The 24,410-nt window shown below is 32.2% G+C and overlaps 2 protein-coding genes across 6 annotated transcripts in view; one reads left to right on the top strand and one right to left on the bottom strand.

Annotated features, from left to right (window-relative positions):
• Nucleotides 1–24,410, top strand: part of LOC133186719 (tumor protein p53-inducible protein 11-like) — a 120,319-nt gene that overhangs the window by 73,482 nt on the left and 22,427 nt on the right. Inside the window, exons 3-7 of one of the 4 annotated variants that reach the window (XM_061321994.1) lie at nt 1,720–1,827; nt 2,145–2,238; nt 4,108–4,209; nt 6,913–7,076; nt 9,367–10,002. In XM_061321994.1, coding sequence (XP_061177978.1) covers nt 1,720–1,827; nt 2,145–2,238; nt 4,108–4,209; nt 6,913–7,076; nt 9,367–9,369 — 471 coding nt within the window. In that variant the 3' untranslated portion in view covers nt 9,370–10,002. Of the gene's footprint in view, nt 1–1,719; nt 1,828–2,144; nt 2,239–4,107; nt 4,210–6,912; nt 7,077–9,366; nt 10,006–24,410 lie in introns of those variants that run through there. The other 3 variants (XM_061321991.1, XM_061321995.1, XM_061321992.1) reach the window with 3 other exon arrangements.
• On the bottom strand, nt 13,406–19,356 carry LOC133186714 (NADH-cytochrome b5 reductase 3-like). Of its 2 annotated transcripts, none has more exons than XM_061321985.1 (8): nt 19,262–19,356; nt 17,251–17,400; nt 17,029–17,101; nt 16,164–16,270; nt 15,871–16,000; nt 15,143–15,312; nt 14,479–14,578; nt 13,406–13,937 (listed from the first exon to the last, which is right to left on the bottom strand). In XM_061321985.1, the coding sequence occupies exons 1-8, from the start codon at nt 19,280–19,282 to the stop codon at nt 13,765–13,767; spliced, it is 924 nt and encodes a 307-aa protein (XP_061177969.1). In that variant the 5' UTR covers nt 19,283–19,356; the 3' UTR covers nt 13,406–13,764. The 2 variants fall into 2 exon arrangements, with proteins under 2 accessions (XP_061177969.1, XP_061177968.1); XM_061321984.1 differs by lacking the exon at nt 19,262–19,356 and adding an exon at nt 18,842–18,930.

Genomic DNA, 24,410 nt, shown 5'->3' on the forward strand with positions numbered 1-24,410 from the left:
CTCTTGTTTTAGAGATGATATTTATGCCGTCGAGCAGACCTCAAATGTCATCTAGCCAGCATCCCATCGAAATCGCCACCGGAATTTATGCAAGCAAGCAAAGGTGTCAGTCAATGCATCTGCAAAAGAAAATAGCAATAGCAATATATATATCAATTTCTTTGAAAATGCTTACATTGAATATACTAATATACTAATAATCACAAAATTACATAAATAGGAATACTAGAAGACTAAAGACATTGAATTTCAAAACTTCAAGCTAATTTTCACAATTTTATAACCAATTTTATCATAAAAACCAGAGTTAATGACCTCCAATACTGTATATCTCCATTTCCTAGTATACTGTATACCACGCCTAATCGTAACTCGTAGTCATATCAGAGACATGACTGTAAGTTAGATGCAATCACTTAAATAATGCTTAGACATTGACAATTAGAATAATATATATTATATAAATTCATTAAATTCTTCATAGGTTTTCAACTGACTGAAAAGAAATAAAATAAATATTCATCATGTACATACATGTACGATGATGTCAGGTCAATTTGAACTCTGCTCTAATAGGACCATGGCATAAGGCCCCAGAACTATAATTGTACCATTTTATTTAAAACTAAAATTTAATATCAAATTCAAAAAGAACTTTTGAAATTGTTTTTCATGTTTTAATTATGCCATTGAAGCCTTTTAGGCTTTTGATTTAAAGTTTTTACTATGGATTTATAAATATGTGTTATTAATTAAATCAATTATTTATAAAAATTGAATTGAAATAGTGATTTACTTGATGTCTGTTCAGATTTGCAAATGCACACTTCTTGTTTTTGAGCTTCGGATCCCATCAGTAATTTGTGAAATATGAAAAATTCATTGACAGTCCTATTTATACAGTGTGAAGTAGAGGTTTTGCAAACATCCATAGATATCCATTTAGACAGACAGCATTTAGTTGTTTAGTGTAATGTGGCATTGAAGTGATGGGTTACAATACTTGAACTGTGTTTTAATGTAGTTTTCTGTCAAAACACTTGTGTCAGGTTTGCTCTTGAGAGCTGTAACATTTCATCTTAAATACAAAACTATGTTCTGTTGAGAAAGTGGAGCAATATTTTATCTCATGAGAAATTTGCTGTCTACTGCATACCAGGATCTCTTCATTTTTGTTTTCAAAGAAGGGCTCCATGATGTATATAGGATGTCCATATGTTTTTTTGATTTAGTCTAATTAACAACAAGACAGACTGTTTGTATTTTCAAAGAATTTTTTTCGTGCTGAATAGATAGCAGTCTCAAGATTTACAAATTGTGTAATATCTATCAGAATCTGATTTCGGTTTATCTCATTTGTAGTGGATAACATATCAAAACAAGCTGCATTTTATTTACATCTAGTTAACAGTGTACTGTATTGCAGCCTCTAATAAATAAGCAAGTATTAGATCTGACAAAGAATAGAATTTAATACAAAGAGTATATGGACATGCTTGCAAAATACACTGACTTATATGGTCAATCAGCAGTTGATAGCTCGTTGAAAACAATATTTATATACATTCGAAGATTGTAATACCAGATCTAATTTCAATTCAATTCTTCATTGGCTCTAAAGCATATTATCATGTAAAAAAATGTGTTGTTGATTTAAAGCATGTGGATTTCTGCATGCAGTAATTCACCTATTATTTAAATGATTTCTGAATTTTGTAGTTGAGTCAGATTTTGGGACACAGTGACCAGCTGTATATTCGTCTTCCTCCGGGTCTACGAATATGGCAGATTGCCATGGCAATCATTATGACAGTAATGGCATTATGGGTAAATTTCTCAAAGATTCAGACACCAGATAACCACCAAAATAATTACATCAATATAAATTAATATGAGTATATACATATATATACTTCTTTTTAGTAAAAATGAAAACTTCCTTAAAAATTTATTATCGGGATGAATTGGCAGATCTAAAAATAAAGCAAGCAAAATCAAAAGTCAAATTATTGCAGGATGAGTCCTTGTACATTAGGAAGAAAGCCAAAATAATATATGATTTAGTAAAAGTAAAACATTTTTACTATTGACTGTTAAATGTTGCCCATATCATTATTTAATTTATTAACTTTTTTTTATATCAGGCATTTATTTTTCCAAGACACCTGTTCACAACAATGTATGACGGAGAGTATGAGAACACGCTACCAATCCGACTGTACGGAGTGGCACTTCTCTGTAAGTATCGGAGGAATTATACAATATAAATCGTGTATCAACAACAGTGTGGGAGTTTTGTAATGACAAGTGTGATGTACTATGCATTAACCAGGGCTTTTACATTCACGTATTTGGTCCTGTAAATGAATATAATGAATGAGTTAGTTCCATTTTCTTGATGTTTACATTAAAAAATCTTGATGTCCTGACTCTTTATCTAAACATTAAATTGTATTCCATGAAATTCTGCTTAATTTCGTGGACTTTTATATCAAATAATGTTATCCCTTTTCCCCTCTGGCATCATTTAATGGCTTTATTTTGTAATATGTGGTAAATTATATACCATTATTAGGGCCCTGCTCTGCAAATGCCTTGTAGTGATCAGTCAATCTGTCCATCTGTTTGTCCATACATTCCTCTTTACTTGAGCCTATGTTCTCTCCCCTTGGCTCAATGTGCCTTAAACTTCACTCATTGGGTGTCCTTGGGTAAAGGGTGTGTAGTGATCTTCTGTCCTTCCATCCTTCAGTCTGTCCTTCCATCGCGCTTTGCATTTAGCTCAGTTCAAAGCTCAGTTTCAAAGAAACTATCCAAGATATTTTCATCAAACTTCATATGTTGATAGATATTGATGAGAGCTATGCAACTGCATCAACATATTTTGACCTTGGCCTTTCCTTTGACCTTGACCTCACTTTTCCTAAATTAGTGTTTAGCTCAGTTTTAAATATGCCATTCAAGATAGTGTAATCAAACTTCATATTTTGATACATACTGATGAGAGCTATTCAACTGCATCAACATTTTTTGACCTTGACCTTTACTTTGACCTTGACCTCACTTTTCTTAAATTAGTGTCAAACTTCATATGCTGACACATACTGATGAGAGCTATTCAACTGCATCAATTTTTTTTTACCTTGACCTTTCATTTGACCTTGACATCACTTTTATCAATTTGTGTTTAACTCAGTTTTAAAGAAACCATTCATAAAATTTTTATCAAACTTCATATGCTAATACATACCGATGTAAGCTTTTCAACTGCATCAACATTTTTTGACTTTGACCTTTCCTTTGACCTTAACTTTATTTATTTCAAATTAGTGTTTAGCTCAGTTTTAAATAAACCATTCAAAATATTTTTATCAAACTAATTATGCTGATACATATTTGTGAGAACAATTCAACTGCATCAAAAATGTTTGACCTTTGGATTTTATCATCTATATCCAGCTTTTTAGACTTCAATTTTAAAGAAACTATTCAAGATTTTCTAATCAAATTTCATACACTAATACAAATTTTCAGTTTGCATTACTAATATACCCTCAGTGGGGCATTCATGTCCTATGGACATATTTCTAGTTTATCATAGGTCAAGGTTAGAAAAAACCATCTGTGTGTAAAAACTTTCTATGAATTATATTTTCTTCTTTCCCTTTGGCCAAATCTGGCTTATACTGCACACTTAGCATTCCCCTGGGTAAAATATGTGTAGTGATCTTGACCTAATTTTCTAAATCGAAGATCAAGATTAAAAAAAACATCCCTGCACAAAATCCTTGCCATTAGCATAATACCATAGTCCTAACAGTTAACACATAATGATTCCATTTGGTCTCTTTGATATAACACAGTTCATTTTATACCACTGATGAGAACTCTCCTGTCATTTATATAACACAGTTCATTGTATACCACTGATGAGAACTCTCCTGTCATTTATATAACACAGTTCATTGTATACCACTGATGAGAACTCTCCTGTCATTTATATAACACAGTTCATTGTATACCACTGATGAGAACTCTCCTGTCATTTATATAACACAGTTTATTGTATACCACTGATGAGAACTCTCCTGTAATTTTTTTCTCCAGGTTTGTCTTTAATGTACTGGTACACAGTGAACACAGTGGACAAAGACATGATCAGACTACTATTGTTGTGCAGCATTCTCTTCTTCTCACTTCATACCATTGGTAAGTGTAGGTCAGCCTGTCAGGCCCCAGGCAGTAGCACACCTCACCATGTATAGCGTGTAGTACGTAGGCATTATAGGCATACATTATATTGTAGCTTGCAAGAAGTGCCTTAGGCTCCAGGCACATTCATAATGTAGTATTCGTGTGCCTCCTAACCATTGCTTTGCCTGAAGTTTCCTATATATATTCACAAAAAGAACATTTTAGATTTTTATTTCTTTCTAAAATTTTATTGATGTTGCTCATTTTAAGCTTGCATGATGCAGTGTAAATATTTTATGTAATATGAAATGCAGACTGTACATTTAACAAAGCTTTCACATTAGTGTTTTAGAAATCTTATTTATTCTATTAACTATCAGTATGTAGTGTACTGACATTAGAAAAATCCTGTCTAGGTAACATTATCACCCATTATTAACTATGTTTACTTATAGTCTATTGTAACATAGATTTACTCATTTTCTTATCTAAAACTGTGTTAGGTTTTGGTGTTACATTCTCTTTGACAAACAGATTGAATTTTTGCAAACAATACTTGCTCCCCTAAATGTTTGCCTTTCATGTTTATTTCATATTGACATAACAAAAACAATGATGCATAAGGCTGCATATCTTTACCATGGAAAATTGATAATCAATGATTGAATGCCTAGGGCTCATTTATGTTGGAAGAAAATGATGTAATGTGGGGAAAATATGCATTCTCAAATACATGCTTATCTAATTAATTTTCCTTGATTGTATGGAAAAGGAATTTGAATGGAACATTTGACAGTATTGTTTAATTGACAGGGATAAACATTGTACAACTTGATGTGCTAAAGCAAGTTATCATGTATGAATACCAAAGTCAATAAATGTTTCACTATCTAACATGAAAATTGTCCTAACAACTGCAGCAGCACATATTGAAAATTCAAAAAGGATTCAGTGATTGATAGGATTAGCATATCCATTGTTTTTTTTTTCTTTCTGATTTTATGTTCACAAAGTCTTTGTTAATTGTAAGCAGATGATTTTAGGAATATATGAAGTTGACCTTTTCAATTTTTTTAATGATTTAAAAACTTTTCAAATCTGTGGTAACAATTTCAGTATTTTAAGATTTGTGTACTCAACCGGCAATTTGTTAAGGTTTCTCATATTGTTAAATGAGACAATCCCTTAATTCTGTGTCTCTCAGGCAAAGATTAAGACAGAAAAAGTCATAATGAAGGGCATCAAGAATTCCAATATCTCAGAAATATCAATCATGTCCAATTGATGACTTTAGATCAACCATTGGTGACTTTAAACTTAATATAACTGATTGTTTGTAACTTGCAAAGACTTAATTCAATTCCTAACACCATTAACAGCTTATTTAACAGGATGTTAATGTGACTAGCCAAATAGCCAGTAGAAATGATAGAATATTTAGAAAGTAAAATCTCTGCAAAGAAAAAAACAACATTGTCATTAGATGATGAATCTTCGATTTTGAGCCACTTTCCTGCAAATTAGACCTCATTGTGATAGATTCCACTGGTTGACAATGGACAAAGCATGTTTTGATTAAGAAATCAATTTTTGAGAAATATTGATTAGGCTTGATATAACATGACTCCTTCAAAGGTATTTCCCCCTTAAGTCTGTTGTTGAGTGTTTTATGAGGTATGCTAATTAAGCATTAAGAGGAAATGAGAAGTTTTTAAGCTGCTTCAGAAATCTCCATATAAACCTCCTATCGGACATGTCAAAGACGTATAGTGGTACAGTTGTATTGCATATAAAACATGTTTCCAACAAAATAAAAATATTTAATGATTATAAATGTTTCGAAGCTATATAGCTTAATTTTACTTCTCCCTGGCCATCATCTTTTTGAATGGTAATGTTAGGTAGAAAATGAATGATGCCCTAGCTGCCATATATATAGAGATGGATATTCAATGTTTTCAATTGGATAAGGAATTGTTTTCAAGAATGGGGTTAAAATTTTCCAAAACTCAAGTGAAAATATCCAAAGAGGAAAATGAATTCCAGACCCAACTACAAAACATTGAATTTTCTGTATATTACATTTTCATTGTTTTTCCTTTTGGCTCTGTCTGTCTTTTCGTAATGAAGGGTCATAGACTTTGATGTCATTGTTGAGCTGTTGTGAAACATTATAGCTATGAAAATTGTGTAAACATGGATTTTAACAACAATAAGAAGAAACTGTTTGCAGTTTAAATTATGCCACTTTAATATGTAAAAAATAATTAGTGCTTTCATAGTTCTTTTAATAAACTGTTCTGACCTTGACCTTGTTTGAAATGACCTCAAACTTTCTGTGGAGGGATTAATTTTTGCTACAAGAAAGAATAATATGTAATTATGCATAATTTGAAATACTGAGCAATTTCATTATAACTTGTTTGTCCATGCATGTTATAAGCTACATATATACATGTATATATACTAAGTGTTGTGATCTCCTATGTATCATCATAGTCATGTGACCTGGAATTGCTATATATCATGCCTTGCTGAGTCATGTGACCTGGAATTGCTATATATCATGCCTTGCTGAATCATGTGACCTGGAATTGCTATATATCGTGCCTTGCTGAGTGATTTTGATGTTGATACAGACATAGCCAGCCTTTTGTTTTTCAGTGGTGGGGGGTACACCCTGCAGTGAATGTTGTAATGATATGGGCTTTGATTCAGTTTCAGCCCTCTGCCTACCATTTGTGACCACACTGTGTGCTTTTCCTCTACTTTTCCTGTGTCTTAGACTCGTCTGTATATGTGTTAGTGTCTACTTCTACTGGGTGTTCACCAGAGATTGGAAACTCTCCAGCAAGGAGCACTGGCGACTGTACAAACAACAGGTACTAGTATAATTACACACACTGCACCATATAGAGATAAGGCCGAGGCAGGTAAAAGGTATAACTGTAGTACTACAGTTAAAACTCATTATTCTGGACACTTGTGTTCCCAAGCAAATTGTCTAGATTTAATGAAGCATCAGATTACTGAAAATGACTCTTTGTAATTGATATATATATATATATATATATAAAGCTAATTCTGTTCCGCAAAAATTGTCTGGAAGATGAAAGGTTCAGATTATTGGGTTCTAGATTAACAAGGTTCCACTGTATTTATAGCCCTGGCTTCAGGACACAATACAGTCATAAGGTGTTATTGTGTTTTCTGAAAATTCCTCTATATTAATTGAACGTTTAGTTGACTACTGATTTTTATAGGTTTCATCTGTTTACAGGCCATATTGGTATGGTATGGAGTTTCCCATCTGTCTGTCTGTAAACTGTTTATGTCACCTGAGGCCTGTTCAACAGAGCGAGTGCTCACCAAAATTCCTTATACCTCCAACAGAAATGTTCCCGAGCATTTGCTCAGTTGAACAGGCCTCACAGTTGCACACTTTTCATCATCTTTGAACTTCAGAACAATTTTAACTCCACCTCTGAATCTTCTAGGTTGATTTCAATTAAAATTTCTATGGTGCTTGTATGGCTGAACCGCAGTAAATCTATTATACTTGCAATGAAGATGAATGAAATTGACATTTATGAAGAGAAAAAAATTAGAAAATGTATTTAAGCAATATGAATTCTTATTTTTTGATGTTGGTTGTACAACAGCACCTGTCCATGCCAAGAAATTATCGAACTGCTCTAACGTGCAGTATTCAATTTGTCCACAAAGCCAGGTGCGGTTATATGACCGACGACATCTAAAAATAAGGATTCAATACTTAAATGAATTCACAAGCTATAACGAAGTTTTACTGTTCTGAGCACATAGTTATAACAAGCAAAGGGTTTTGGTGAAATTGTTAAAAATTCTTGCATAAGGGGCACAGGCTCCAGGGTGGGGCCAAATACAAAGATGCACATAAAATTTTTGCTTGTGCCTTTGATTTGTAGCAAAGCAACAGTAAAAATTTCTAAGGTGGCTTAGATCTCAGAGTAATTATGAAATAATTATGATACCCGTGTGTCCCAGTGGGCCTGTTGTCTTGTTCTTTCTCTAGATATTAATGTACCTGGAACAAATAAATTTTTTTTCAGGGGTGGAAGTGAATGGTCATAACCCTTGTCTGATTTTTTTATGATTTGCATAAATGAATTGAGAACAAAAGATTCATTTTTTCCTGTTACACTTAGTAGTAAGGAAATCTACTTGATATTTACAGGAAATAAAGATTAAAGACTGAGAGATTAAATTTAGATAGAAGAAAAGAAAATTACTTGAGATGTTTCAATTCTGAAGAATTAATTGGTCTGGGTAAAGTCAATATTGAAAAATGATAGTTATGATATAGACACCAGGCAATTTATAAGTGATAATGTCTGTCGGGGACCATCAGAAAATGTTTGATAATATTTGTCAGTTATTGAACCTGACTCCTCTAATGAACATTTCATAAGTATAACGATGAAACATCAGTCCCTTGTTTATCAGTCACTTGGTAATGAAGTATTCATCAAGAGAGGGCAGTACTCAGGATGCAGTCCTCCAAAATGTCAATGTCTGATCAGTTACAGATTTATCACAGTATTCTGTCAGTAACTTCATACTATGTACACATTCTTATAGTCCAGCGATAACAGCTTGTGCAGTCGATATATAATGATGATTATGGGAGGAAAATAGACTCGGGAAATAAAAATTGTTATTTTCTTTTGCTGGAACATAAGTGATGACTAGATGCAATAGTATCACAAAAATTGTTGTCTTGAGTAGAGACAGAAATGATTGTCACATTGGGTATTACAATTTTTTATTTCAATAAAGAATTGAAATAGCATGGATATTTTGGGGCTCTGCAAGTGTTTTGAATAGATAACAGTTAATAATAAATTTCAGAGATTGAAGCAAGGGGAAAAAATAGAAATATAAACAGGGAATGAAAATGACTTCCTGTTTTTTCACTTTTATTATTTTTAAAATTTTAGCAAACATATTTACCACTTAGCTGAAGCAAGTAATCAAAACTCTTTAGCCATTTGCAGATAAGGTGATAAAAAAAAATTACACAATTTATTTTTAAGTGGGAAAATATGATTTGAGGCAAACATTTTCCAGCTAGGGAACAGTACGTGTCCGCATGCTTTTTCATGGTGAACAGTTGACAATTTTATTTTTCAGTGAGTATCTGGGCAATATTTATGGGACATCAAGCCATGTGGGCACTGTTGCTGGGAGGGTCCAGTGCTCTGATCAACTGTTTATATTACTGGGGGCTGGGTTACAGGTTGTGTTTTGCCATCCTGACTAGAACTTCCTCCAAGAAAGGAGCAACGAAAAGACCCAGTAAAACTGCAGAACAAGAGCAGTAACTCTGGAAGGTCCAATTAAGCTCTTCTTCATTATCTGTATTGTAAATGTTCTTGATAATTTATTGATATAAATATGTCTCCTGTCTGTCTTGTGAATTAATTTGACAATTGCTAATGGTAACAAAAATTGCCAATGCATGGTAACAAAATTTCAACTATTTGTCTAAGATTTATAAAATTAATTGAGAAACATATACATCTTTTTATTTATTTTTTTGTGAGTTTCTAAACAGGCTGTTCAGAGGTGCTAATTTAAGCTGCATTTATATAGACAGAAGGACATTGTAGTCCAGCAATAGTCTAGATTTTTCTTATTGTTCTGTGTTATGAATTAATTGAAAGTCCTGATTGTAAGAAATTGGAATAGAATGTGTGTTTGTAAGAGGGGCGTGTCACGATAAATTGTAGACTTGGCTAACTGTATGTTTCATGTAAATTTTGACTAAAATGGTATACATATACACATGTTCAGAAAATTATGTTATTCTTCTGTAAAACTTCTAGTTTAATATGAGAAGAGCATAGAACAGCTCAAACAATATAGTTCAGCAATTAAGTACATGTACAATAACCTAAGACATGATGTACACCAAATTATGCTGGCATATAACTATAAAAATGACTAGTGAATGAATAAAACTGCAGCAAATGCCCAGATTTTTACCTAAAATCAAATTTATTGCACGGAATGCAGAATAACAGTAGCATCTAAGGATTGATCACCCAAAAATAGACTTACTGGTATCTCTTGACCACCATAAGTGCTGTCTGATGTTTAGAGTGCCTCCTGTCATACCAGACAAAGACTTGTGGTACTGTATCCATAGTTTACATTATATTTCAGTGTTTTGCAGCCTTTTACCTGATTGTATGGATGGATAGTCATTTTGTGTATTCTGTTTGCCATATATTTATCAATTGGAACTTTTATCATTTCAAGTTGATGCTAATGGGCAGTATTGACCTTCAAATGTGTGTTCTGATTTAAACGAAGAAGGAGGTTGGTAATTTGATACCACACATTAAAATGATCACTTTTTCAGAACTTTAATCATAGGAGTATGTTCTAAGACATATAGACAATGACAATGGTTAAAATTATAGGATAGCAATTTGGTTTTCATGTGCAAGCTTTTGACCTCTCTGTTACAACTCTGAAATAGATGAGAAAATACTTATAATGTCAGAAAAATAAAAAGCTTTTCAAAAATCTACAATTTATTGGGACACACACCCATCATTTTGAATACTTCTGTGAATGACGTGTGATGTTTGTTGACTATAAATTGTTGTCATGTTTTAGATTAGCTAGTTATTTTCTAGCTATGAACGCTGTTACAAAGTTCTTGGTGATGATTTTACTAGTCGAAAAACCTATTTGTTGTGAATTTTAGATTCTCTAAGATTCATCATGTATTAATAAAGTTTTAAAGTTTAAAGATGGATAAGTGAAAACATTTTGCAAAGAGAATTTAAAAACCATATTTGATCAATTTTTCTCAAGTCTGTATTTAAAAAAGTACAAAAGATCCGTTTATTAAACATGGTTCCTTTTTGTTGACACTAATGCTCTAGATTAAGAGCAAGTTTACATTAATATTATAATAGTTAGATTATTTTATTAAATGTCTTTTAAGTAAATGGATTATTATAATAACCATATTGAGATTCATGGATCATTGTATTAACCATGATATCTTTTTGTAATGGTTTTTATATATATTAATCATTTTTAATTTAACGGATTGAAAGCTGATAAAATGCATCTTCTTTCATACAAATATCGGAAAAAATATCAACTTGATGCTTGGATCATATTCCCACGGAAAGACTAGTGTCTTAGTAAGCTCTACAAAGTAAACTGATGTCATTAAAGTTAACGGTCTTCTGTGAAATGTTTGTAAACTTCTGTTATTTTGTCTTCTCCATTTGTGTGAACAATGAACTTATATTCCAGGAAATTGAACAGCAGACAATCAGTCAGAGGGTTAGAATGAAGTGATTAAGTAGGGAACCTCGCATTTATGACACACACAAAACGAATTTGGTTGTTTGAATCTTTACTTAAACAACTGATTATAATTGTCTTTGTTGCCTTCACATGATATTTTTTGAAATATGGTTGGCATTGTGAAAATTATTTTGTTAAATTTCTTCTCTGAAAAATTGAAAAACATAGCTTTGATTAAGATCATACACAATGTACATGTATCTTATAATGGACCTTTTTAATTTTCAAAGACTTTCTTGATTTACAATCATAGTACATGTACCATCAGATGTTCTCTGACAAAAAAATCATCATACATTGCCAGAGGTCTTGAACCGATATCAAATGATGAAAATCCTTGTTTTATTCAAATAAAAATTATTGAAAGTGTAGTTTTTGCTAATATTTTCGCAAAATTTGATTTAGAAGAGGTGAGCAGCATCATTAAACATTTTAAAAGTCACACAATGATCGATCCTTCAATTAATGGAACTCTTCAATTATACAGAAAATAAGTAAATAAAGCTCTAAACTATGTTGTGTTTGTACTTAAGGATATGATCATCTCTTGGAACTTTCAATAACCACATGTATTTTTATGGTTTTAAATGTTTGTTTATGTAGCTGCTTTGTATTCATTTAATCCATTGCATACACAAAGAATTGGAACCAAATGTTTTGTTATGTATATTTGTATTTAAATTTTATGTAAATTATTTTACTATATCTGTAACATCACTTTTGTCATTAAAGTTGATTTTTGTATCTGTTTTATTTTTACTCTAAATAGATGGTCAGTTGAGACAAAGGAACATGTTTAGCAGTTGTATAGAACTGATCAAATACAGAGAGATAAACACTTTAAAAAAATGATAGAATATGATTCCCTGCTTGAAGAGACACCTGTCTTTAGTCATGTGACCATTTTAGAATTTCCCTGGATAGGTCGCTTAATACAGGTTTCACTGTTTGTATATATATAAAAGCATGTTTTCAGGAAGGGAATTTGGTTCAAATGAAGGACCATGAAGATAATTTGGTAATGGCAATATTTAGGTAAGGCAAAATTTAAACAGACAGCTAAAACAAATGATTCTGTATTCTATGAATTAATAAAAAAAAGTTTGTTTAAATCATGTTCTTTGGCAATAGAACTGAGCTACAATACAGACAAAAATTTTAGGTATAAGATATTTTTTCCAGAAGAATAGCAGTACAAAAATTAGACATTTAAATTTGTTCTAGTCATGGCCTTCCTGGCTGCACTGTAGGTTCAAAGTTGTTCAAAGCAGGGCACTTAGGAAAAGGGTTTAATTATAATAGTCACTAGGGACACAGTTGATCAAATTAATATGCAAGCATCTCCACATTCTCTGTGTAAAGCATGTGCAGGTCTAAGCCTTAGGAGTCCATAATGGTGTGACAAAGATTTTGTAAAGTAGAAATTTATCAATTTGATACAGACAGCTGGACCCAGAGAACCTAGAATTGGTTTTTATCCCTATAAATATTTAATATCCTGTATCCCCCAACTATAGCTACTGATTTAGGTGCTATTTCACTGCCTGAGTCCTAATTGTATCTCTGGGCCCTGAAATTTTTTTTAGATTTAGCACGTGTAATCAGAAATGTTTAACTGCTAGAAAGCTATGTAAAGACCTGGAGCAAAATTTGAATCCTGGTTTTTCATGATTTTTTCCTGATGCATGTCTCAAAAATTTTTCTACTCAGTATGGAATTCCCCTAGTTTTTTTCCAGACTTTCAGCTTCAGAAATTTTGCATCACAGGTAAATGTTGGACAACAGAGAATTTTTTTGTTGTTATCAATATTTTTCTCCCTTTAAAAAAAAACAAATGTTAAAATTTTACAAAAGTAGAAATAAATTTATTACATAAGAAAAGTGAATTATATTACAAAGTACACTACACAGTAGTACAGTTTACTTGTAAGACAATGCCCAGCAACAACAGAACTAAATTTTTATATTGTAACAAACACTTTAGGCAATTAAGACACCATATATTGCATCAAATATATAAACTAGCTAACTTATTGCAGACATTCTCATTTTTCAAGATTATAAAGTGCCTTTTCTGTCTTTTTTTTTTTAATTTAAACCTTCTTCAAAATCATGATTGCATATCATTTACAAAATAATTTACACATACAATCCACAATCAACTATGCAACTGAACTTAAATAATGAAAGCCATATCTAGTAGGCAAATCTGGACTTCTGACTGTATCCAAGTTTGTCAAGGTTTGGTTGGCAGGCAAAGTTGATCATGGGAGGGGGTCCACACATCAGGATGACCGTATCATGACTAGGGGGAGGGAGGTGATTCTTTATCATCTCATCATTGACAAAGCCCTTACTGTACTTCCAACCTGTTGACAAATAATGTGGTTTTAACGACATTATGATTATAGTCTTTTAAGAAAGAGGAAAACTCTACATCCCCATCAAAACTGTACAAGGGAGTTTTATGAAAGCATGGATTTCTTTTATTACAAAAGAGAGAATTTGGAGCAGCATCATATTTTTAAATGTATATTGAGCAAAACTAACATTGCATGCAGAGAGACAGGCACATGAAATGTGCCCTTCGTTTTTTAGCTCAGGGCATAACAATTATGAATTCAAAATAAGTTCAAAAACTTCAAATAAATTTTTTTATTGTAAATTCTTGATTCTTTTTGAAATTTTATTTTTACATTACAGTCTATTACAGGATTGTCTCTAAGACCTGGGGGCCTGGGGATTTCCCTGTCTATAATAAAGTTATCCCCAGCTACTCTAATATTTCCCCATTCCCACTCAACACTTTGTTAGGGGAGGAACCCCCCTTCTACTTTTCTAATGCCCCCTCTTATTTCAATTCTTAGGAACAACCCTGCTATAAGTACTGATTGACTGTCAAGTTTTTACCTTCTGTTGGTCGATCTAAAGTGTACCACAACTTGAGACGGTTAGGGTAGCTCTCTTGTAAATCCTCTAGCTCTGTTCTCAACAGAATGTCATCTTCTGTCTTTAAAACATTTAAATGCACATCAATAAACTAAAACATTCAATTTTATGGAACCTCTTTACACTAATGATTTTTTTTTGACTGAGAAATTTATACATGTATAAAGGTGAAAATACTGAGTTGTTCTATATCATTTTCAATATAGGAAACCTGTCATTCTTTCCCAGGAAATTGTTCAGATAACAGCTAGTCACTATCTGTACGTTGATGGAATAGAAATCACTGTTACTTACTTAAATGAGGAAAACACAATTAAATAATGTACTCAATTTCTTAATCTTGGTCCAGTATACTATTAAAAATTCTTGAATTGATTAAAAACTGTGTGTTGCACTAAAAATTTCAGTTTATTTAAATTTGAATTAAAAGGTACACCAATAACTGCATAAAAGCACTGCAGATTTGAACTCTTCAGTGTGCAAGTATAGAGGTGTCTGTAAATGTTAAAGTAATATACATGGAGGTAAAGCATAGAACATATATAATTCAAGTGCATACTGCATACATAATAGCATAGTATATAACAAGCTTTAATTAATCATTGATTCATAGTCTAAAACAAACCTGATTAGCAAAGAGTAGAGAGAGGTTTGTTTTGTCCTCTGGGTCTTTGAACACCTCCCTAATAAGCTGGAGCATGGGGGTTATTCCTGTCCCTCCCGCAATCATTCCAACATTCCTAGCTGTCACAGTCTCCGGAGGGGACTTCTTGTCTGGGCGCACCTTGAACACACCTGTGGATAAACCCATAGTGATATGTAGTCAACAAACATGTTTAGAGGGAAATAACTCTTGCATGCTGATTCACAGTTTTTAAAATTTTATCTCTGATGATTTACATTACTAGCTCCCCATTTAAATATGATGGACTTACACTTTGCAAAAATTTAAAGAAAAAAAAACTATGTATATAATGCATTAAAAAATTTCATATGTCAAAGTCATTGGATAGTGCAACCTGCATTAGCTGAATAGTTAACTATCTAATAGTAAATTATTCAGCTTTGCACCTCTGTGGAAATTCCAATGAAACAGTCTAACTACTTACAGATTCAACAAAACAATATCAACCAAATCCAATGCTTCTGTCGAGCATTTTTACATTGAATGTCAGCATCCACATCCCCAGTAAAAGTTTATATTTCCATCCATTTTAAATCCAATGTCCTTTATTTATTTCCAGCATATATGGCATTTTCAGATTTGCATCTCTAACAGCATACCTCAAGGTGCTTACTGCAGGGTGTGGTAAATCAAACTTTTGATTAAAATGCACACTTCTGTTGCCATACCTTTTCCCTCATAGACCAGTAAACCATTAGGTCCTCTTACGTCAATAAAGTCTCCAATGGACATGTTCTCCAAGTGCTGGGACATTTTCCCACCCTCAGGAAATTTGGGGTGGACATTCTTGAAGTAAACCTGTCATGACAATCATAAATAAATTAACTGTCAGGACATTTATTATTTAGTTTATTTAATTAATACACATTCACCAGCATCTTCCTCCCTTTACTCTGCACCAAATGTAGAAGTACAATTACAAATTCAATCATATTTATCATTGTTAATTAAGAACACCTGCCTTAATGACCAGGTCCATGTATCCCTTTTCATCATCACTAGATACTGGGGTGTAGGGGCGGATCACCAGCTGTCCATCAATACGAGCGGTCAGGTAAATATGCTGACCTGTGGATATAAAAAACATATGTACATCTCATTCTATCAACTTTTGTTCTGTCAAGGATGATGAAAAATGAGGAAAAGAATTTAGTTTCTGCTGACTGAGATGAGCGATGTGTAAAAGGATTTTGATAAAGCTTTTTAGGACATGTGTACTTAATTTTTTCAATTTAAATCTTAACTTGCAACATGGATTCATTTTTTATTTAATTTTTTTCTCGTATGTCTCTATTCAGACGTCTTTCTTGCATACTGACTAGGCCTAAAATAAAAATTTGTTTGTTTGCGGTTGTCTACCGAACCACTGAAAATGCAACTGACCCAAACTTTTTTTCAGCTATCAGGATATTAAAACTTTTTCATTTTCTATTTTTAATTTTTTGTTTTTATCAATCAGTGGCTTATAAAAAAGTGAAGCTTATTTATGTTTAGTAACTATTTTTGTTATCTATCAAAAATCTGAAAACTACAACTTTAAAGAAAAAAAAAGGAAGGAAAAACTACCTACCTACCCACTCTAAAAATTGTAGGTTGGCAACTGCAAACAAGGAATTTTTTAAACTTGGCCCACTGAGTCCATTTTTTCATAATTTGTCTGTTAAGAATTTTTTTTACAAAATAAAACACACAAAGGTGAGTAACTCTGAGATAGGCACCTGGTAGATGGAATGATCGAGAATCAAAAAAATTAATTTTTTGGCTTTAGTGTGGTCATTTTCTTCCTTTGGTGCCTGAAATTATTTGGTTTCGGATGTTAAACTTACCAACAGGTAGTCCCAAGATATGCTCTGGACTTGGAAGGGCAAAACGAAATCTTCTTGTATCATGACTTACTTCCTTAAAAAATAAAATCATATATATAATTCAAACGTATTTTAAAAAATGTTCAATCTCCCACATTTATATGTAACTTGTCAAAAATTTTTCTAAAGTATACACAATATTAAAGTAAATTTCACTTTTTTCCACACTGTGTATTTATTTACCTCTTTATCCACAAGTTTAAGAGGGTACTTGGTATTGGGGTCCTGTAGTGTTATGGGGGACTTTGCTTTCTTCTTGTTTCCAAATAAGAAGATCTTTGCTAGGATGGCAGTGACAGCAACCACACCTACACCTATCAGCACCGGCACACCCTGTCAGGTATAAAAAAAATCTGTAGTAACTAGGTCATAACTTAACAGTACATAGGTCATAACCTGAAAACCCCTATCAGCACCGGCACACCCTGTCAAGTGTAAAAAAAATGTAGTACCTAGATCATAACTTAAAGATATACACGCTATAACTTTTATCAGCTAAAAATAAAGTTGGAAATTTATTTATTTTGTTTACCAAATAAAGTTACGAAAATATTGTAAATTACACAATTGGAAATGAACGCATTAGAAAGATCTCATATTATAATTATTTATTATCCTACTAGGAAAGTAATGTCTATATTTAAATTCATGCATCATGTGACACTGTCGCTACTTTCAGATTGATAAACAAAAATGGCGTTCAAGAAAACGAGGTAGGCCGTTTGGTATACAAAATAACTTTTGACATGGATGGCATACATTTTATGCTTAAAGATACTTATCTTTGAAAACAACCAGTATTAACCATCTACTCTGTAATGACAGATATTAACTTTTATTCAAAATCATAGTCAAAATGCAACATACTTCGTTGTCTATGATTTCCCGGGGACATGTGTGTCTATACACTGTTTACGCACTTCCTTCATCAATATTCATGAATAGGCTGAATTTTTAATTGCAGATCCTGCTTAATTGTTTTGTAATTACAACGACTTATATACTAAAACTTTGTGGAAAGTAATTATTTTTTATTACAATCATGTTTTTCAAATCATTTAATCATTTTGTTTTACATAAAAAATCGCGTTTATATAGCGTGTATATCTTCAACAGTACACTGTACATAGGTCATAGCCTGAAAACCCCTATCTGCACTGGCACACCCTTCTTAAGTTAACTCTCATCTCAGTCATGTAATAAATTATTTCGAAAAAATGTGTTAAAAAACACAAAGAAATACAAAAATGTTGTCATATTGATCTCCACATCTCTATTACAGTGTACTGACTAACTCAAAGTTAACAGCATCACTACATGTACATTATGAAATCAGTGCAAGTTACATATAGATGCTTGCTGAAACTTGTCAAACAAGAGATCTTGAACTCTTGAACCATATCCATTTTAATTAAGGAAAGCATAACTATTTTTGATTAATCATGATGATGCAAGCACACATTACTGTCTAACCTGAGCTATGATAAACAAATTTTGTACTTTACTCAATAAATTGCAAAATATACTTTATCATTCTAAGTGCCTCTAAAAACATACTCCCACACAAAATAAAATAGTTACAAATTTATGCATATATATTAAAGGTAAGCCGTTGGATTCAAGAAGCACCCACCTGTCAAATTTTTGACCCTGTCACGGATGATAGAACACGTGCACCATGGAAGGCACGAGACTTGCATCTCCCACTAAGAGACTGATAATACACCGTGAACAATCATGTACTTGACCTTATCATATTCATAGATCTACTTACGATGGCAGTTGCTCGACTCATCCTGGTGGAATGAATGTCCTCCAAACCGGTCGCACAACGTATTAGTCAATTTACACCCTGACAAATTATATCCGGCTAGACCCAAAATGATTTACACTTTCAATTTGCTATTTCTACTTTTTCAAAGTGCTTATTATCCAACCTAGCATTTATTATTTCAGATACATATTGTACTCATCACTAATTACATTGCCATGTTAACCAATGCATTTCAACAATAAGTGCTCCAGTTTATTGAAGATCAGGTTTTGTTTATCTGAGGTGTTGTGTGCAACTTGGCTATAAGCTAAAGTTGAGAATGACAGCTGCGTTCTCTTGCCAATACAGGGTTAACGTTATATTTTTCGTGTTTGTTTCTCTGACAGCAGCATATCTGACTTAAAATTATTAAAAACATACCCACAAGTCCGAGTTGGTCATCTTTGTTAAATGCACTGTGTGAACAATTTCTACCTACACCCACATTCCAGGTCGATGACTGTGTTACCTTGAATGAGTTAAACCCAAGAACTGAAAAACGTTTTAGAGACTATTACAAAAATGCACACTCCGATCCCGATGGTTTATTCCCCATAGCGTCATTTTTGCGTTAATATTACTGATCCTACTCAACATTATCAACATTTATCTATAGATAGTTTTTAAAAGATAACCGATATTTTTCTTTCCTTTAAAAAGTCCACCTATTCGACGCTGAGATACTGATCAACAATTCTGCATCTTTTAATATCTTTTCTGATTTTTTCATAACGCACATTATGATATATTTTATAGAAGAAAAAAGAAAAAAAAAGAAGACACTTTTCTACAGATTTTTTTTAAAGCATTAATTATTCAAATCTTATAGTATGTATATGATGATATATGATTATTAAATAGGTCAGCATGAAATTTTGTTTTAAAGGGATGGTTAGAAACACACCCGTGGGGTTTATAAAAAATATCGCAAAGAAAACCGATTTAATCATGAGCCGCGCGTAACAGATTATTTTTGACAAGTGTCTAAATTATAATTAAAATACTATTGATTTCATATTTATGATTTGAATGAGTTTATTGTTAAGGACTTTTAAGTTTATGCATTGATATATGCACAAGCTATAATGATGACTGATATTTAGATTTTCTACATGAAGCTGTGACAGTGCTTGCAGGCATGTGACTGTCGTGATATTCAGAAAAGTATTCATTTATTTTTTTCAGTAAATTGTGTTGATTTTTTTTTTCAGGAAAAAAAATCAAAAAGTTTGGGGTTTTTTTCATTTTAGAATGTGCCCTGGTTAGCAATGAAAGGTTCTTGTGCCGGGAGACTAGAAGTAGAAAGATCTCAATTTAGGAGGGGGAAAATATAGATTCTCGAAAGGTGTGGAAGTCATAAAGAGAAAAAGATCGAAAAATGTCATAGTTTACTATACTATAACATGCATTTAACTTATTGTAACAATTTACTCTTTTTTTCAACCTTTATCTCAACGTTTAAATTGAAGTTGAATCAACGTCAGATTATGAAGTTATTTCCAGCGCACAGAGATTACGTATTGATTAATCTTACTGATATTTTCGTTAAATTTAGATAAAAGTTAAACAAAAAGTTATTTTTGTACTTTTTTAAAAGCTAAAATATCTGTTTAAATACCCGACTCCTGTGATTCAAGTAATAAATCCAATCTATGCGCAATTCAACTTTGTATTAGCTAGAATATCCTACCCTACTCTCTTTCTCTCTCTTTTCTAACACATCATTTCATTTTCAAGCATGTACATCAGAATGGAGGGATTATTGCATATCAGATTTTTGCCTAATCAAGATATTCATAGTATATTTGCTTAAATATCTTAAATAATATCAAAATGTAAGGAATTTTTAAGACAATATTTTTCTTTCCTTCTCACAATAGTACAACTTGACATAGAAATGGTAAACTGAATTTAAAATCAAACATGCAGGGATTAAATTTTTGGCGGAACGATGGTCCACTAACCAGGAAAATATCATGTTCTGCTTTCAAAATTTACTCAGAATATAGAATGTAGTACACATTTTTAAACAATCAAAAGCTTAAAGGACTTCCTGAATTAAATGAAACTTATAATAAAGGAGGGTAGTTTCAGAGTAAAAAATAAAAATGATATAATAAACAAACTATACAATCTTGTTAAATTTTAAATTTTGCAATCTAAAAACAAAATTGATCCTAGTGAAAAATCAGCAATCAAATATTGTTCTTTTTCTCTAATTCTGCGATCAATATTTTATAAATTCATTTTGCATCCTCACATGACTTCGAAAATCTTCAATTAAGGGAGGAATTTCATAACGGGGGCGCAGTAGAAGGGGGGGGGGTCTGGGGGCTGCATTGAAACCCCCAGTGGATCCAGGGCAAAGCACAGGCGCCTGAAGTGTGGATCGATACCCCCCTTTTGATAAAAAAATGTAAGAGCTTATAATTTCTCAATAATATAAAATTCCCCCATCAATCACATCCATATGTCGTTCTATGCAAGCAGATTGTACCTTTTCTTATGTTTAGAGAATGGCCTTGTACGGTATAATAAACACTTCATGCGCCTGTGGTATTGACTTGACCTTGCTTCTAAAATAAGACGATCAATTTTAATTAATTTATACTGCCATATTATTTTGTCTTCTCGAATCTTTGAAAATTTCATAATTTTTTTAAATACAATATGAGAAGAATCCACCCTTAACTAAATTAAAAGAACTGAATTCAATTGACCGCTTAATTTTGTTACATTGGGCGGTCAAGCAAGCTATAAACTTCTAATTTTTAAGCCCACTTTTCAAAATAAACCCTTTGAAACAAAAGAAACAATAACGTTAACATAATAGTAATAAATGTTTTAAAACGGTTGAAGCTGCATGGGCATAACATGCACTAAAAGGTCCGTATGTGACTCCTTACAAATGTGCATTCATGCATGTATATTAAGTTTTCCTTACCCAAATATTTTTTTTTATTTCGCGTCTGCAGATTGTTATAGTTTTTAATTCTCTGAAATCTAGAACTTTAATGTAATACATGCCAAAAAGATCCTAAACTGGGATATTTTTTTCATTCCAGTAATGTCGATATCTCTCAACTGTAACGCGCTGTATTGAATTATACCCCAAGTGTTCGAAAACAAATGTTTGATATATTGCTTTGTTCAAACTTTTTTTTTTAAATGATTTGATTAAAGTTGGAAAAATGATTAATGTACATGTATATAATGACTTTTTGGAGAAAATTCTCATTATATATTTTCAACAGGGCCAATGTATACATGTACATTAATTTTTACGTAAACGTATGGAAGTTGCCAGACTGAAGAAGATGGGCGAACATAATGTAAAATCTCTACATGATATTCTACTTGAAATGATTCTTATATGAAATAGCATACATACACGAGGGCAAATATGAACATATCTTCATACTAAAACACAATTTTTCCATATGAGTGAAAGATTATTCTTAAAGTATTTGTAAAAATATACATTCTTCGGTTAACAAAAACATGGAGCAAAGACCTTAAAATATACACTATTATGACATAATCGTATTTTTACGAGAAATATTTGAAGTCCATTTTGTCAGTGGTCATATCACAAACATGATTTTTAAAAGTGCGGTATTTCTTATGAGCAGTATAGCGTAGTGGTTAGCGTGATAGTTTCGAAGGGAAATTGATATTCTGGACATTATTGCTTGGGTTCGAACCCCAAAATATCATATATTTTTTTAAATTATAGAATGATTTTTGCCAAAAAAAAAATTCCGCAGAAAAAGATTTGTTATAATTTCATATCTTTCAATGATAAGAACTTTACTCAAAATACTAAATTCATAAATTGAATATGACTTTTATACATTTGAAGCTATAGGCATTTTGCACACCTTATTCGCCCTTCTCCTTTGATTACCTTATTTTTCTCATTTTCGTATGGTGTTTGAGGTTTTTCAACCTCGTATAAATATCAGAATCACCGTCACAACTTTGGGCAAGAAAAAAAAAAGATACAAGTACATCAGTGTCCATGCCAAAAAATTTTGTATATCAAAGTTTTGCAATGCTACTGACCATAACACTTTAATATATTTATTACATAAGAGATAGGTTCTTCGAAAAAAAAAATACTACAAGTCCACTTCTCTCCTCTTTAAGATAAAATCAAACAAAATACTTTTGAAATTTTACTTGATGTATAATGGATTCATTGCAGTACATGGTCAACAATCCTGTATCCATTGGTACACATCCATTTCATTGAAGTGGTGTGTGTTTACACTATGATTAACACTGAAATTATGTACACCATCTGTGAAATATTGCTATACCTTCCCTATAACATAAATAATTTACCTGGCCACATGGCCATCGATTCAACACGTCGATAAAGCCACGTGACTTCATCGACCCAATCAGTGCTCGGCATGAAATAGGCGATGACTGTTGCTGAAGTGACAGAGCAATAAGTGGAGAGAAATATCCAATTGATTAAATTAAAGGTAAGACATTTTTATAATCTCTTAAAAATATTTTTTGCAGTAACTCTTTAGTGGTATAAGATCGTTTTCTTTGAAATTATTTTCTGGTGGTAAAGATCAAAGGTTTCTGGGACAGGTTGCACCGAACCAAACACTGGGAAAGAGCAATTGTTTCACGAATATCGATTAACCATTAACCTGAAATTATTCACTTTTTTCAATAAAATCTCAGTCATGAAAATAAATATACGATGTAGTTTTTTAAGTTTCTTGTTAATGCATTGGAGCAATCAATTGTTCGTGGTGTCAAAGTTCATTTAGATTTGTTCAAGATAGTTTCAAGCGACCAGTTTTGTTATATACATGGAAAGGCCCTTTTTAAACAATGACCTCTAAAATTATTTTTAAATTCAATGTCGCTATAGAAATATACGACTGGACAACAGATAATTATGAGGAAGAAACATTATTCACCGTGTTTAACTTTGTACGTACACTATTCAACCCCGGAAAATGACACTTTGCATATTTCCTCGTTAACAATACACCAAATTGTTCTCTTCAATGAACTAGGCCTAGATACTTATGAGAGAAAATGGCGGTTGTAAACATATATAAAGCTTTAGTATGTGAAAGCTGACTAGAATTACAAACAAAATTTGATGGCATCCTTTCTCATAACAAAAACATATGTTCCTGATGCCAGGCTGCAGACAATGTATGTATCTAAACATACGTTTCACCCTTAAACTAATTTGCTTGTGATCAATTACATGATGCACGTGTCCTACACGAACACGCTAATGAAGTTTTGAGTAGCTTTTCCTCTCCCCGGTGTCAGACTAATGCTTCCAAAATATAAACACTGACTAGATTGTTCTTACAGTAGCTTTAATTGACTTAAGCTTTTGGTGTCGGTTTAGCTTATTTCATGTCAATACCTTTTAAAATTCTTGTTTTTTCTTTCTCTATTTTCTTTATTTATTGTTTTCATTTTTTTTTTTTGGCTGAATATTTCTTGCATCAAGTACCAGCATTAAATTGAAGACTGTAGTGTT

Source organism: Saccostrea echinata, unplaced genomic scaffold, assembly GCF_033153115.1.
Source record: "Saccostrea echinata isolate AGI-Se365-2 ecotype Australia unplaced genomic scaffold, CSIRO_AGI_Sech_v1 ptg000014l, whole genome shotgun sequence".
Taxonomy (NCBI): domain Eukaryota; kingdom Metazoa; phylum Mollusca; class Bivalvia; order Ostreida; family Ostreidae; genus Saccostrea; species Saccostrea echinata.

Excerpts from the sequence above, each read along its gene's own strand:
- LOC133186714 (XM_061321985.1), bottom strand. The coding sequence starts at position 19,282 with ATGACCAACTCGGACTTGTGG. Across the intron at positions 17,102-17,250 it reads TTAAACTTGTGGATAAAGAG|GAAGTAAGTCATGATACAAG; the intron begins GTAAATAAATAC and ends TTATTTTTTAAG. Across the intron at positions 14,579-15,142 it reads CTCTACTCTTTGCTAATCAG|ACAGAAGATGACATTCTGTT; the intron begins GTTTGTTTTAGA and ends AATGTTTTAAAG.